Source organism: Platichthys flesus, chromosome 11 (genome assembly GCF_949316205.1).
Source record: "Platichthys flesus chromosome 11, fPlaFle2.1, whole genome shotgun sequence".
NCBI classification, from domain to species: domain Eukaryota; kingdom Metazoa; phylum Chordata; class Actinopteri; order Pleuronectiformes; family Pleuronectidae; genus Platichthys; species Platichthys flesus.
Window position 1 is genome coordinate 15,714,103 of NC_084955.1, and position 15,542 is coordinate 15,729,644.

Below are 15,542 nucleotides of genomic sequence, written 5' to 3' on the forward strand. Positions count from 1 at the left end.
AATAATAAAAAACCATGCTCACAATGAGACAATATTTAAATCCACGTTACACGCTGTGAAAGCTGAATCAAATCGATGAGTGCTTAAAGAAACCATAACAATAATTTCCATTCTTATCTCCCCAAAACATGGCGCCTGGCCTCACACACACACACACACACACACACACACACACACACACACACACACACAAAAACACACACACACACGCACACACCCACACACATACACACACTCTCTCTCAACAAATGAGGAGAAAGGGAGGAAGGAGGGAGAAGGAGAATGAAAGAGAGAGAAAGAAAGAAAAAGAAGAGAGAGAGAGAGAGAGAGAGAGGGGGGGGGGGGGGTGATAACAGCTTCAATAAATCATCCGGGCCAGTCGCGGCTCCCCGGGGATGTGGGATGGATTAAATTAAGCACTCCCTCTACCCGTGTGTCTATCCATCTCTCTCTCTCTCTCTCTCTCTCCCTCTCTCTCTCTCTCTCTCTCTCTCTCTCTCGCTCGGTATAAATGGCAACAGCTGATCGCGAGACGGCACACTCACGGGAGCACCTCGCGGAAGCTGCAGAAAGAGAGCGAGAGAGAGAGGGAAACAGATAAAGAGAGAGAGAGGATGCTGATGATCCCCACTCGGCCAAGCGGAGTCTTTTTTTTGCTATTGAAGGGAATTAAATAAGGACTATTTCGCAAAGAAGAAAGGACGAGGTGGCCGACAATTATTTTGAAAAGCTTCCAAAACCTTTTTTTACATCCCCTTTCTTATTTTCTTCGCATCCCTCCTCCTCCTCCTCTTCCTCCTCCACCTTCCTCCTCTTCTCCTGAGAGGCCCGCGAGCTTTCTCACGCTGCAGGGGTTTCCTTCCACCACCTCTTATTTACTTTTATTTATTTATTGTTAATACTGTTTTTGTTGTTTGACTGCTCGCGAGCCTCTGTCTGCCGGTGCACGAGAGCGCAGAGAGAGAGAGGGAGAGAAAGAGAGAGCGAGAGACCCCCCGGAGGGAGCTGTCCGGTGCTGAAGTTGCATTTCTCCTCTTTCTCGTGCACGAGAACCAGACAGAAGACGAGCAGAGAAGAAAGGAAGACATTTAAATAAAAGAAAGAGGTGAAGACTCTCCATCGGATCAGTGCAAGACTCTCTTCCTCAGTCCACTGCGTGTGTGCGTGCGTGTGTGCGCGTGTGTGTGTGTAACGGATTGAAACCACCAGCACGCTGGCCAGGCCGTCGTGGATCGGCTGTGTTGTTTGTGAGTGTGTGTCGTTGTGTTGAGTCGGTGTCGCACCATGCCAAGGTCCTTCCTGGTGAAAAAGGTGAAACTAGATGATTTCTCCACGGCGGACCTGGAGAGCGTCTACCGGCACAGGACAGACCTCAGCCTGCGGCTCCATGACAAAGGTAGGTCAGGCTGAACTGCGCACACAACCAAGCACTAACAGGTGTCTCACCACTAACACAAGTCGTTCTGTGAGAGGAAGAGGAGGAGGAGGAGGAGAGAGAGATGAGGTGTAAGTGTACTGCAGGGGAACATGATAAGAGTGAAGAGGTGCAGTTCAACACCACACAACTCTTTATTTACTGCGAGTGTGAAGTCTGCAGCCGGTTTGACTCGAAGCCGTTGCTCGAGTTGTGTGAGCCGAGCTGCCACTGAAGCGGAAAGGTCACTTGAGAAATCAACTAAATCCAGCGCATCCCATGTTACATTGATTCTGGCTCATCGTCAGCAGGGAGTTTGCCCCCCCCCCCCCCCCCCCCCTCCCTCCCCTCCCATGCCCTACGCAGGCTTAGTCAGGTTAAAAGAGATAAAGATGGGATGGAGGTTATTTAGATCTGCTTCACCGTCACTGGGTGTTTGAGATGATGCATGGGACCTACAGTCCTGTATCCTGTAGCCTGGGTGTCTCATACAGGGAGTGAGCTGACTAACTCTAACCCTAACCCACTTGAAGTGATTCAATGGTCCAAACTGCAGCTGCAGCACAGACGAGAAGCAGCTGTGATCAGACACATTGCCACCAGTGAGTGCACAGTTGTTTTCCTGGTTTGTTCTTCTTGGTTGCATTTTAAGTCCGCTCCTTCACAGGCTTGAATTCCACTGTCTCTATAGAGAGGGTTTAATCTGTGCTCTGTACCAAGGTGTGCATGTCCTGTTTTCGCAGAGTTAAGACATTTTTCTGCACAACGATTTCTCCCCTGGAGATAAAAAAAAAAAAAAAACGCACCTCCCTCTGTGCTACACTTACAACAGCAGCCTGTTGTATTCATTATCACATAAAGAGAAGAGGAGGAGACCCTGACCACACTTATCTCATTTCACAGTCACTGATGAACTGTTGAATACTATTGAGCTGTTGAATATCACAGTAGATTCCTAAGCTGAAAAACATTTCTATCCAAAAAGATTAATTATTTCAAACAGTTTGGGTTTAAATGTTGAATATAAACAGTATTTTACTCTATTTATTTGTTGAGATGTACTATTTAGGCACACTATTTAAGGCAGCCCTCATTGCAGTTAGCCTCCAGCAGGAGTAAGCAGTGTTATTCATTGTTTTCGAGCTGCCCTCTGCTCCTGTGAAGCTGTGAACTTCCTCGCTCCCTTGCGACTGTGTGCGTCACATCTCACATGAAAAGCCAGAGATGTCCTTGCCATGTAAATGAAGCCACTGCGCTGCTTCCACCCCAATGTCATCGACACATTGATGCATCTCAGCATGTTTATTCTGCACGCGAGCCCTCTCTGTTATTTCTCCACTCATAAAGCAAAAAAGCTGTCAGCGGTGTGTATTTGTAATGTCGAGGTTAACCAGCCCTGCTCGGCTTGACACGCGATCTGCTGCCTCAGCAGCGCCGCGCCACACACTGCCTACACCGGCCACCTTTTGTCTCCATCCCTAACATCAGATGGTGACAGCTTAATGCAGCTTCTACATACAGTACAATACGAGCTCTACCCACACAGCGCTATGAACAACTTTCTGCTTGAACGAACCAGCTTTGGGAATAATTTATGTCTCCCTGCGTGGTTCCTGTGTGGTGTGTGAGATGGGAGTGTGTGTTCAGACAGGACGAATCAGCAGATATGAAGAAGCTGTTGAGCCTATGTAGACGTTTATAGGAGGGGTGTCACCTCGACCTTGTTGCTTCTGCCGCTTATTTAAAAAAATCACCAGACTGGATGGATGATAATATTTAAAGGGGTTTAAAAAAAAAACTAATCTTTGCGAATGACTTGTCTATCTCTACTTGAACTTCAAACAGACAGATATCGGCCATGTCGAATTGATCACACTCAAGTTTTTATTTTGGGCATTTCAAGCTGATATTTAAATTAGATAGACAATAAATACAAACAATCTTAATCTTAATAAATAAACCTTAAGTCTTGTTTTCTTTTTTGCTTACCTGTGGCTAGTGTGTTCTTTTTTGGCTCGATGGAAATAAACATCTAAGTATGAGAAGGTTTACATTAATTAAATGCAAGTCACACTGTGCAGATTGATGCATATAATTACACTTTTGTGTATTTAGCCAGTTATGTGGACAAATCCATATATTCATGATGACTATGAGAAAACACACAACAACTTGAGAAATAAAAGAGCATCTTCTTCAGATATGAATGTATCAAGAGGGAGGGTGGCATGATCCGACCTGCTATAATAATCTATATAATCTATAGCGCTGTACAATGAATTTAAGTATATTTGTGTGTAAACCCTGCTGTTAGTCTTTGACTCTCTGCTCTGTAAGTCAACACCTTCCTGTTGAACTGAGGGAGTCTTTCTCTCTCTCTGTTACTGTGCCATCGACGGCTCTGCACTGGATCTGTCCGTGGTGCTGATGCTCGTTCTCACACTAAATCAGCTTTCTCAAGTTCAGGGTCAGTGTGTGTGCCATTTATCTTTCACAGAGGAACTGTGTTAACTGTAACCTTTGAGGCTGAGGGGAATTTTATAACTGAAATATTAACTGGACCAACACTGGAGGCTTTTTTCACACTGGCAACAGGTGTGCGGGAGAATCAATATGTCACTTCAGTGTTTCACGTATTAGTTGTTTAAAGCGTTAACAGTTACTGCTGCAGCACTGAGGGTGAAGCGACAAGCGTCTCTTGCTCCATATGCAGAGTAATAGCAGGGGATGGATGATCACTATGGGATAGATATGTATATGAATATATATTATATTGTATGTACTTATCAGTACATTTAGAGTGAAGTCCGACCATAACACTCGGCTCCTCTTAGAATCATCTAAACTGATTTTCTTCTATATTGTACCTCACATAACAACACATGATCTTGTGGTTGTTGTACAGGCATATACATGAAAAATGTGCTGACTGACCTTGGATCAGATCTAATTGGAACCTTCAGTTTCACCCACTGTGTTACCTTGTTTGGTTTTCTGCTCTTTCAGTGTCAAGAAACACAGCATCTGGTTTTCTCATCTATTACAGCGCCGCCTGTCATGTCAGCAGTTATGTCCATCCACAGCAGTCAGTGAGCGGCTTAATGAGGTTACTACATACAGCATGCTACAGAACCTCTAACATGTTACATGCAGGAACATGTTGTAACCGAGTTCCTGGTTGAATACTTATGTTAACCATGCCCCAGTGATGTGTGTTTTATTATGAATGGACACGAACAGGGATGCAGGTGCAGAAAATAAACACCACTCTATTTTATAAGAGCAGATGTGCGTTACTAAAGGTGTAATGCTCACTAATAGAGTTGTTAACTTGAATGAGGAGGCACTTCTTCAGTTCCACCACTTCCGAGGGTGTAATGCTCCTCGGTACACGGTGTCTCTGTGAAGAAAGATAAAGCTGAGAAAAGACGAGTATCTGGTTTCATTCTGCTGCTTTTGTTTAGCTCCGCAACAGCGGTCGAATAATGTCAATACAAACTTTGGCCTCCTGTTGTGTCCGTTTAGGTACACAATTGTATTGAATGTCCATTGCAATTGTTAGCAGTATTTGAAGGCTCTCTGGTGTGGAGGGTGGAAATCTTTGCCACTGTTCCCCTCTGTGATTCTTATTCTGATAGAAGAAATTTGTCTTCTTTACTACCGATCAAATTACGCAATAGCTGCTTCGGGGACAAATAATGGTCTTATCTCTTTAAACCAAATGTCTGATTCTTGCTCTATTTTTCATTATAACATCCACTACCATGTGTTTTAACCTAAATACTGTTTTTTCCCCCCAGCTGGTTACATCAGTGACTACATCAGCCCTGTTGTGTACGATGCTGAGAGTGACAGCGGGATCAAGGTGCCGTCTCCCGACCCGCTCTACGACGGCATCCACAGCGACTATGGGGCCCCGGACTCTGAGTCGCCCGACAGCCCCAGTTCGGAGATCACCGATGGCTACATCAACGGAGATTCTGCAGTGAGTGAGGGTTACTCAGTCGATGCCTTCTACATCACCGACGGCCGCTCGAGGAGGAAAGCTATCAGCAGCCCCCGGACCATTCAGAGGCACACCTGCAACGAGTGCGGCAAAACCTACGCCACGTCCTCGAACCTGAGCCGGCACAAACAGACACACCGCTCACTGGACAGCAAGCTGGCAAAGACATGTCCGACCTGCGGGAAGGTGTACGTGTCCATGCCCGCCATGGCCATGCACCTGCTCACCCACGACCTCAAGCACAAGTGTGACGTGTGCGGGAAGGCGTTCAGTCGACCTTGGCTCTTGCAGGGCCACATGCGCTCTCACACGGGTGAGAAGCCGTTCGGGTGTGCCCACTGCGGGAAGGCCTTCGCGGACCGCTCCAACCTGCGCGCTCACATGCAGACCCACTCGGCCTTCAAGCACTTCAAGTGCAAACGCTGCGACAAGACCTTCGCGCTCAAGAGTTACCTGAACAAGCACTACGAGTCCGCCTGCTTCAAAGGCCCTTTCTCCCCTCTCGGCCCCTTAGATGCATGACCCCCCGCAGAGATGAGACAAATGGACTAAACTGCAGAAATAAGTTGCCATTATCCTTAAAGACTGAACTGCAGACACAAACAATCTATTTTTGGTCAGAGTATGACCTTGCTCCCCCTCCTCCCTCTCTCTCTCACTTCCCCCTCACCTCGCTTTCCCTTGGAGCCTATTCATGATGATGACGACGATGAAGATAGCACAATTTTTTCTCCTTGAGATTTGCCCACTTAAGGATTTAACTGATCTACGCATGCACTTCCTCAAAAACTCTTCACCTCCTCTTCCTCTGTCTGTTCCAGATAGACAATAATACTGACACGGCTTCCTTCTGGCATCTAAATACAGTATGACACCGTATATTTTGGGACAGTGATGATGAGGATGACGAGGAAGACGATAGTTACTGCGTTCCTCCCTGCACTGAAACACAGTGAAAGAGTTATCCTTCTTATTTTCTCTTTTTGCGGGGAGTAATAATAATAATAATAGTAATAATAACGATAATAATAATGTTCTGCTGCACCAAGTGACCATAATCTCTCCACCACTGAGGTAACATATTATTTATATATTTATTAATTTATTTATATATAGGTTTTTTTTCAATTCTTTTTTATTTATTGTAAGTTTATACTTGATTTGTTGCACTTTAATTTCGTATGTAGGATATTTGCTAACCTCTTTTTATCACTACAGGCCAAAGCATATGTCACTTTTTTGAGTACAATTCTTTTCTTATTATGTTTTTTTCTTTTCTTATTACCGTTATTGCATGCAAAAAAAAATAATCTATGCCAACGTCATAAAAAGCTTATGATTTTTTTGCCAAAATCCAATAGATAGAACCTGAGGGCAATATTTTTTCGTGGAGCCTCCGTAGGACTCTTCAAAATGCAATAATCACCTAATGCATGGTATTTTATGATGAAGTTATGAAGTATTACCTACTACTGTATAGCAGTTTAAAAATCAGGTAAGTTTTACTTCACCTAGAGTCATAAACAGATAAAAACGAATATTACAGACATCAGGGAACATGCCAATGTAGTGTTAGAGTAACAAAAAGTCCTGTCTTTCCTCTCTTGTTATGCACTGCCTGCCTCTTAGTGAGTAGAGCTAATGTAGGATGTAGGCTAGAGAGGCTGGGATCAGCTGCCTGCTGGGTATGAGGCCTATTGTAGGATAACTAGCACCCTGACAGACCTGCACCAGGCTAACTCTGGCATCACATAAGCAGGAGAAGTCTACGGTCGGATCAGGCCACACAACATTTTACTCAGATCGGATCCCTGACCATTCATGAGAGGTTTCTGTGATGTAAACGATTACATTCAGAGGTTCTGAAAACACCTTTCATGTTTTATGCAGCAACAGGTCTTCACATATTCATAATGTAAAGAGGCATCTTATCTCTCTTTTCATACAAACTAAACTGGAACAAACTTTTAGCAATCAGACTGGAGAAGCATGCAATGAAAAGTGCAGCGACCCAGTATGAGACATGGCATTTTGTAAAATCTGAGAATATCTTCAATAGAAAAGCACAAAGCCAAAGTTTGGTGCATTGTTGAAGTTGGACAGAGGTCAATGCATTATTCAACTTCCCTTCCAGAGCACTTCCAGACCATACAGTAACAGTGTGCATTCTTAAACCACAGAGAAAAGCAATGCACTTTAGCTGGATGGTCTGAATGCAGCTTCTCTGTTAGAGTCCTGATTATTCTGCAGTAGGCCCCATCCATCCCTCACAGGCCGAGCATAGGCAAACTCTTTGAGTGAATTATTATTCCCACAGGCAGGCCCGACTCTAATCATCCAGAACCCATAGACGTTTATCATTCAAACTAACTGGCCAATATACCAGTGTTGCTGAACCCAGTTCTCTGCAGCTCAGAAACCTTTTTCTTCAGATCCATGGAGCTTCCTGAGAGACAGACTGAGGGACACACACATCTGCACAAAACAACAAAGCGCTTGTTTGTGTTCACACGTCATCCTGTACGTCCTCGTCGTAACTCTGCATAGACACTCTCCCACTTGGCCGCACACGTGGGAACACGATACCTGCTGATGAGCTGTTTGGGGCGACGAAATCTATTTACAGTCAAACTTTCAACAACTGAAAAGAAACAGGTTTAATGATGACATGCGGGTTTATAACAGAGACGTTCTGATAATTGCTTCCTCGTGCATGAGCTTCCTCACTTACAGCCTGGGTCAATTTATCGAGGGACAAAAGTCGACATTCTATTATAAATGTTGCGTTGCATAACCAGTCAATTAGAGGGAGGCAGTTTTCTGTTGTGACTGGAGCGATCAGTATGTGAGTCAGCAAACTGCAGGTCGTGTCTCTCTTCCCAGTGTGTGAACCAGATTCGAGCTGCAATTTCTTGAATTGTTTCCGACGGTAAGTCGTAGAGCTCCGTCTTGTTAGGGCTCACATTTTAGTTTTTGTCTTTTTTAACTGTGATTTTTAAGTACCGGCCGCAAATAAATCTACATGGCTGAGTAAACATGCAAAATAGGTAAAAACATTAGATTAGGAGCTCAAACTAAAATACTAGTCAAAAACAGCTGAATGTGAAAATGACAGAGTGTGACACAGAGCCCATATATGCAAAGTAAACAAAAGCATTACCCTCATTTTTCTTTACACATCTCGGAGACATCGGAACCCTGGGAGAGATAGAAAACAACAATATGCTATTACTCTAACCGCTAACTCTAAAATCTGGTTTCTTTCCTCTCTGTGTGAATGAGAATGTGAGCAGTAAAATCACTGCTGCTACTGTAGTGACTGATGACAGCGTGACGGGCACAAAGATGTTAAAAATCCCGATAACAGTATTTCAGGCTGCAACGTCTCCAGTTGTTGTTTACGCGTCACAGATTGTTCACTTGTGTATTCAAACTTGTTGCACATTTGCACTGCGGTCGAAACATCTTAAGGTTATTCGGATGAAATCGTTGTCGTCCTGCTGGTGACCGGTGTTAAGGAGTTTGTGCGTCTGTCTCTGGGTGAGCTCCAGGTCTGATCTCTCTAAGCACTTCCATTCTAGTCATTTCCACCTTAAAGAAAGTAGCACAATGAAACTAACTAGAATTCAGGTAGAGAAGAATTAAAAACCTTGTACTAGCTTGACCTCTCTTCTTTTTTTGTATTTCCAAGTTAAACAATGATGATAACCTAAATAATCATTTATTGCAAGAGGGTTTGTAAAGAATCCTTTGGATTGATACATTTTTACTGCTGTAATAGCGATTATCTGACACACCTTATCTCGGGAGGTCTGCATCTCTGTTGCAGAGAGACGGCCTCCTGGGTTTTTTTGAGCCAGTATTCAAACAATGTAAGCACAATGAGCACAAAGCATTTTGTGGCACTTCATAATAAAGAATAATCTTAACAAGCCCAGGCAGCATGTTGCACTTTTGTGTCTTGTCTTCTGTTGTGATAAACACACACACACTTCATTGAAATGTCATTTAATTTAAACCCATTTGTCCGTAGAATTCCTCCTTTGTTTAAGTAGCTTTTAACACAATCCATGCTCATAGAGTTAAGTTTACCTTTGAGCTAGAAGAGTGCTGAGTTCATTTGCATAGAACAACACTCACTCTGGACTTAAGAGCCCATACTTTGCATCAGCTTTGTCAATATTGTATGTGTAAAGAGGGACTGGGTTAACACTGGTGCACAGTGAGCTCATTAGCACTCTTTAGGCTGGGAGCTATCTACCAGTAATGGGCTGCCTGGATGGCTAAATACAGCAGTTTGCTCATTCTGTATTTGGACATTTAAAAGGGCCCATGCAATCCAAACCCTCTGAATTTATTTCTTATGTATTTGTCTAAAATCTTTAATTGTGGAACAAGTGTAATGAAAGTTTAATAGACAGTGTGCTGGTGACACTTTAAATAAGCCATTAACCATCATCATGTTTTGATCCATAATGATTAATTCCTGAGCATGAACACATACTTGTCATATAAACCGAGTAAATAAAGAGCTGAGGCACCATGTACATTTTTAACCCCTTAAGATCCACAGTAATTATAGTAAAGAGGCTTGAAAAGGTATTTAAGCCCTGAAACGTTATATTCTGTTGTTCAGGAAACTGATGCAGCAACAATGACTCGTCCAACAGTTAGCAGGTAACAAAAGATCACATGTTGATGTGAGTGACACAACGGGTGAGTTGTTCTTTATCATGTAACAAGCAAGAAGCTTCTGAACTCCTGCATCAGGATCCTCAGAGTTATTCAAATAAATGGAAACATTTTAAACCCATTCTAGGCCATTTGTAACAAATTCAAGATTAAAACTCTTAAAAACACGTCCTGACCAATAAATGATAATACGACACATTAAACTACAGATATAGTCCCATATCCACATACCACAGAATCTGCTGCTCACTGGTGGACGGAAACAAATTGGGATAACACAGAATCGTTACTGTAATTTGTGGAGACACAAATCCTCCTCAATTTGAGAAAAGTCGAATTTTTAAGTGTTGAATAGAGCAGATACACAATGCTATACAACTGATACAACAAGATGGAAATGAAACATATTATATCAAACACTGAACAAGACTTGCTACACGTACTCAGAAGGACCTGATGGTGTTCCTGTGAGCTGGCAGAGGGTCGTGTTGTATCTGTGACATAATGGGAAACTGACCAACTAACCTTTATCCTGCAGTGACTTTGAAACAGAGGTGACCTGTTCAGGCTCCGCTTCAGCTGGAAAACACCTCAAAGCAACGACTTCTGCAGTGAAACGGCAAATCACAGCAGAAACTATATCAGTGGCTACAGGGCGTTGGACTATCTGACAAGTTTCTGTGCAGGTGCAAACGCTAAATTGAATCTTGTTTCTGTTCTTTCCCTCTTTCTTTTCATTTCACCGTCTCCAAGTGTTGCCATTCATATTTAGTGTATTAGATTATGTGTGTGTGTGATCACCTGTTACATCACATTACACCGAGCACAGTGGATCCTCCAGTGAAGTTGCAGTCCGATCTTGCCGTCGGCCCCAAGTAAGCACTGACAGTCCAAATCTATTGTTGCTATGCCAACACTTGAGGTATCCAAGGCAATAAAGCATCTACAGTAGCCATAGTAGTAAACTATCTGAACTGCCTCAACAAAGACACAATGCAGCACTCTGCAGTTTTATGAAGTACAGTATGTCTCCCGACCCAGACCTGAAAACTGGTTTCACAGCAGTTGCAAGAAGTCTGAAAAGTGACTGCCCACGCCTATGAATCACCTTCAACTCCCTCCCTCCCTCCCGTCCTCCCTCAGAGCTCCACCTTTCTGTGTGGTGCTCTCTCCTCTCATCTCCCCTCCGTCTCCAACCACCTGCTCAATTCTTCCCTCCATCCCTCCGTCCTCTGCGTGCTCTCACCCACCCCTAGTTTTCCCTCCAGCTACCTCTTCCCTCTCTCTCCCTCCCCTGCCAAGTCAAACCAGGCCATCAGGCCTTTGAGGACCTGAAAGTCATTTAACTCCTGGTAGATAATAAGTCTTAGAATATAGCTCCTCTCAGATAATAAGCTTTATCACTTGATTGCTCTGCACGCTCCCAACTGTCTTTAGATTCATGTCCAGGGAACTACTCAAGCGCATCACACTTTTTCCTCCCTGGCAAGTCAAATTAACGCTGTGTGTGTGTGAATGGCTGTAAGTGTGCGTGTGTGTGTGTGTGTGTGTGTGTGTGTGTGTGTGTGTGTGTGTATGCGACTTCGCATAATAAGGGGATGAGCGAGAGCTGAGGTTGCAAAATCAAATTAAAACAGCAAAGGTTACTTTCCAACGGTTAACAGGTGTAATTGTTGGAAATATGTAGTTAAGTGTCCACTCGTGTGACATTGACCTCTTTACATAACCTCATGCTGACTTTCATTTTGTCTAGCTTTGATAGTCTCACAGAAACGCGTCTCTTCACCTGTCCTCTGTCCCTTCCTGCTCTTTACCTTTCGCCTCCTCCGTCTCTCAAGCCTCCTCTGTCATCCCCTGCGTAATCAGAATTTTTCTTAATCACGAGCCACCACTTGTTGATACATGCTATGAAGAGAGGAGTAGATCAGGATTAACATGACACAGCTTTACAAAATGATGTCTCTATGCTCAGTGAAAGCTGGTGTAACAGTGAGATTTTAAACATCTTTAATGATAGTTTTCAGAATTAGTTTCTCAGATTAGAAAAAACCTGGACGGCTTACATTTATGAGACTTGTCTGCATGCGGATCAGATGTTTAAGTGAAATAACAGAGGATTATGATGAGATTTTTATTCACACATTATGAAAGAATTGTGAATATTGTAAATCTCATCTCTCTGAGTTAGAGGGAGCAAATCTCTGACACTCAACCAGATCATTCAGGTTTCACTGTCACATTGAGCTTCCTGCAGAAGGGCGTCAGAGGGCCAGGAGGTAGTGATGTCATTGTTCATAAAGATGACCTTGGATTTGTCTGTGATCAGCTGTGGGAAATGTTTTGCAGGTACAGTATATGAAAATGGGAAAATTAATGAGCAGAGCAGTTTTCTTCTCTCTCTCTCCTCCTCTTCCCTCCTTTCTCATTGTGTCTCTTCTCCTTCATGTCACTCCTCTTCCATCCAACATCTGTTATATAGCAGATTATAGCATTAAAATATAATAAGTTTGACCTCCTCTGGGTTTTACGAAGTCCTTTGTTGAAGCAGGTCCCACCATGTTCTTTATGAATGGAGTTTTGCTGTGCTTGGATAACAGATCATTTCAGATAAAGCTTTAAATAATGAACATGTTTAAATTAAATATAAAACATTTATCATGTATATATTTTTACAGATAACATCAACAAATTAACAGCTAGAATGCCAATGTCAAATAAAAATCCTTATTTCTAACCTTGCCAATGTCTTGACTATATTTTCTATTAATTTTGCAACCCATTTGATAAATAAAAGTGTGAGTTTTCATGGAAAACACGAAATTGTCTGGGTGACCCCAAACTTTTGAACGGTAGTGTATATATATGATCTATAGCATATGTGGTATTTTCACACAGCAAAACTTGTGTCTTAACTGAAGCCAAACCAACTCTGTTGAATGAGACACATTGATAATTAAAGTATAAATACACAATCTATAAAACAAGTAAATACCCACTTGTCATCAGTATAAATACCACAGAGCCTGGTAGGGGAAGTTTTACAGCTAACAACAGTTGCATATAGCAAATAAACAAACATGAATATTCTTCTGTATTCTTGCAAAAAGCTTGAGGACTTAAAAGCAATAGAGGCAGAATATTTCATACACTCAGTGGCCACTTCATTAGGTATATGTGACATTTATGGGGAGGGTTTGTAAAGAAGCGTTTGTAAGAAGCTCAGTTCGTAAGTTGCTGCTGTTCTAGACTTCATTACAAGGAAATGTCTGTCCCTTTGTCCATCCGTCCATCCTGTTTATCCTGGATCGCTGGGGACACAAGAGCGAATCCCAGCTGACATTGGGCAAGAGGTGGGGTAGACCCTGAACAGGTCACCTGTGGGTCACATTACCAGACATACAGAGAAGAAACCACTCACACTCAAATATGCATGTGTTTGGACTGTGGCAGGAAGTCATAAGAGAACCCTAAGGAAACCAATGGAAACACAGGGAGGACATGCAAAGACACAGGCCAAGCTGGGAATCAAACCCTGGAACAGCCTTGCTTTCAGGCACCAATGCACCAACATGACCACCATTGAAATGTGTCCTTCCTATTTGCATACTGTGTAATAGCAGGATATTTCCCAGACCTCTGGACATGTCACAATCCAGTACAACACCATCACTACCACAGTGCTGGAATATATATCTGTGTTTCTCAGAAGGTGGATTTGCTCTGAACCCATGTGGACATGGGTAAATGAACAGTAAGAGTCTATCCCTCTTTGTCTGCTACATAACCACGAACTGTAACATACTTTATCCGTATCGGTGCAGCCACGTCTTCTACTCTCACTCCAGAGAGGCATGATGTTGGGAGCGGAGACGTGTAGGACAGGGCTGTGAATGTTCTCACCATATCCCAGGCTATTTGCAGAGATGGCAGCTGTCATCAGAAACATCATCAGGCAGGAGACAAGTGCTGTTCACAACTCTGGTAGGTGGAGGTGTGGAACGAGGAGGAGTGATGTGGAGCCAGGAGATAACCGCTCCAGTGTCGCAGTAATCGCCCTTTCAATTAACAATTCATCCTTGTGTGATTAAAGAATTGTAAAGCTGCAAAATGCATTTGTTTGGTGCCGTGAAGTCAATATGCAACATGCACGACAAGGCACCATATTGATCGCTACAATAACAAGATGGTGAGGTTTAACTTTTTCCAATTAGCATGAACGTGAACTGTGCCGTTACCCTCAGACACTTATCCCAGTGATACTTGTTGTCAGAAACAACAACATTCACAAACAAATATCAACAGAGGATCATTTGCAGGAGGAAATATCTGCACAGCTGCAGCATAGAAAGCTGCCTAACAGCTGAATGCATTCAAACGATGTCAAAGCAGTTTGCACCATGTCTCACCTTAAAAATAGCAGCCACCAGAGCTTGTGCAGCAGCAGACGGATCATGGTGGAGCTGTTAAACTGGTTCCTATGGCTGCTGGCATGATGAAAGGTCCTGCTACAAGAAATCTGTATGAACACCCAACTTAAATAGATGCGTCCAAACTTGTGTGTGTATGCTGTGTGCATGCAATCATGTTTGTTCACTACTACTGCTGAGAGGCTGCAGGGCCAAGAAACAAGTGTCAAACTAGATATTTAACTACTCAGAAAAATGGATAAAGGATCAAAATAAAGGATTGACAAAATAATAGAGACGCCTGTGTGGGAAAACGTGGGAAAGAGCACTGGCCTTCTGTTCTTTCAATGCCGTTCAGTTTAAAGCAGGAAAAAATAATTATGGTAAAATCTGATTCTATGAAAGGATTCATGTCCTGTTGCAGTTCACAATCTTGAAAATGACTGAAAGAGACAGACTGAACTGAATTTGCAATTATAAACACCAATAAGCACAAGGGATTTGACTTAACTCTGCTTCTTTAGAGGTAACAGCAGTGGAGATTTTTCCTTCACCAGGGAGAGAGGCTTCAGCCGAGCCATTTTAGACTTTTTAGTTTGGCCTTGTCCCGGCTGAGGTCCATATTAGCTCTGCAGTGGTGACAGGAGGTGGGCTCACACGAGCTGGTGGACCGCTGGGTACTGGACAAAGACCCCCACCCTCCAGGACTGACACAGGCTCAGCAGGAGGGGGTCACAGGAATTGGTGGAGGAGTAGTGCCTGCTGACTCCAGACAAGCCTCCTGATTCACGTGTTCAGCAGGGGTGGTTGCACTCTCTGTGATATCCACCACATCAGCTGGCTGAGTGCAGCCCAAGCCTGTGCTTGCACAGACAGACACTTTTGTGGAAATGTGGCTGAATCAGCTCAGAGATTTTCTTTGCTGTGACATTTTTGATTATTGAGGATATTCTTTAATTTGTGAGTGTAGTGGTACAGTAGGCAGCAGAGGATAAAGGCATTCAGATGACAGCTCCTTTCTTGT

The 15,542-nt window shown here is 43.3% G+C and overlaps 1 protein-coding gene and 1 pseudogene across 1 annotated transcript; both read left to right on the forward strand.

The window, feature by feature from the left end:
• Nucleotides 1-15,542, forward strand: part of LOC133964755 (trypsin-1-like) — a 147,808-nt pseudogene that overhangs the window by 57,913 nt on the left and 74,353 nt on the right.
• Nucleotides 594-5,942, forward strand: LOC133964404 (transcriptional repressor scratch 1-like). The gene is made up of 2 exons (XM_062398459.1): nt 594-1,396; nt 5,215-5,942. Exons 1-2 carry the CDS (start codon nt 1,285-1,287, stop codon nt 5,940-5,942), a joined length of 840 nt encoding a protein of 279 aa, XP_062254443.1. The 5' UTR covers nt 594-1,284.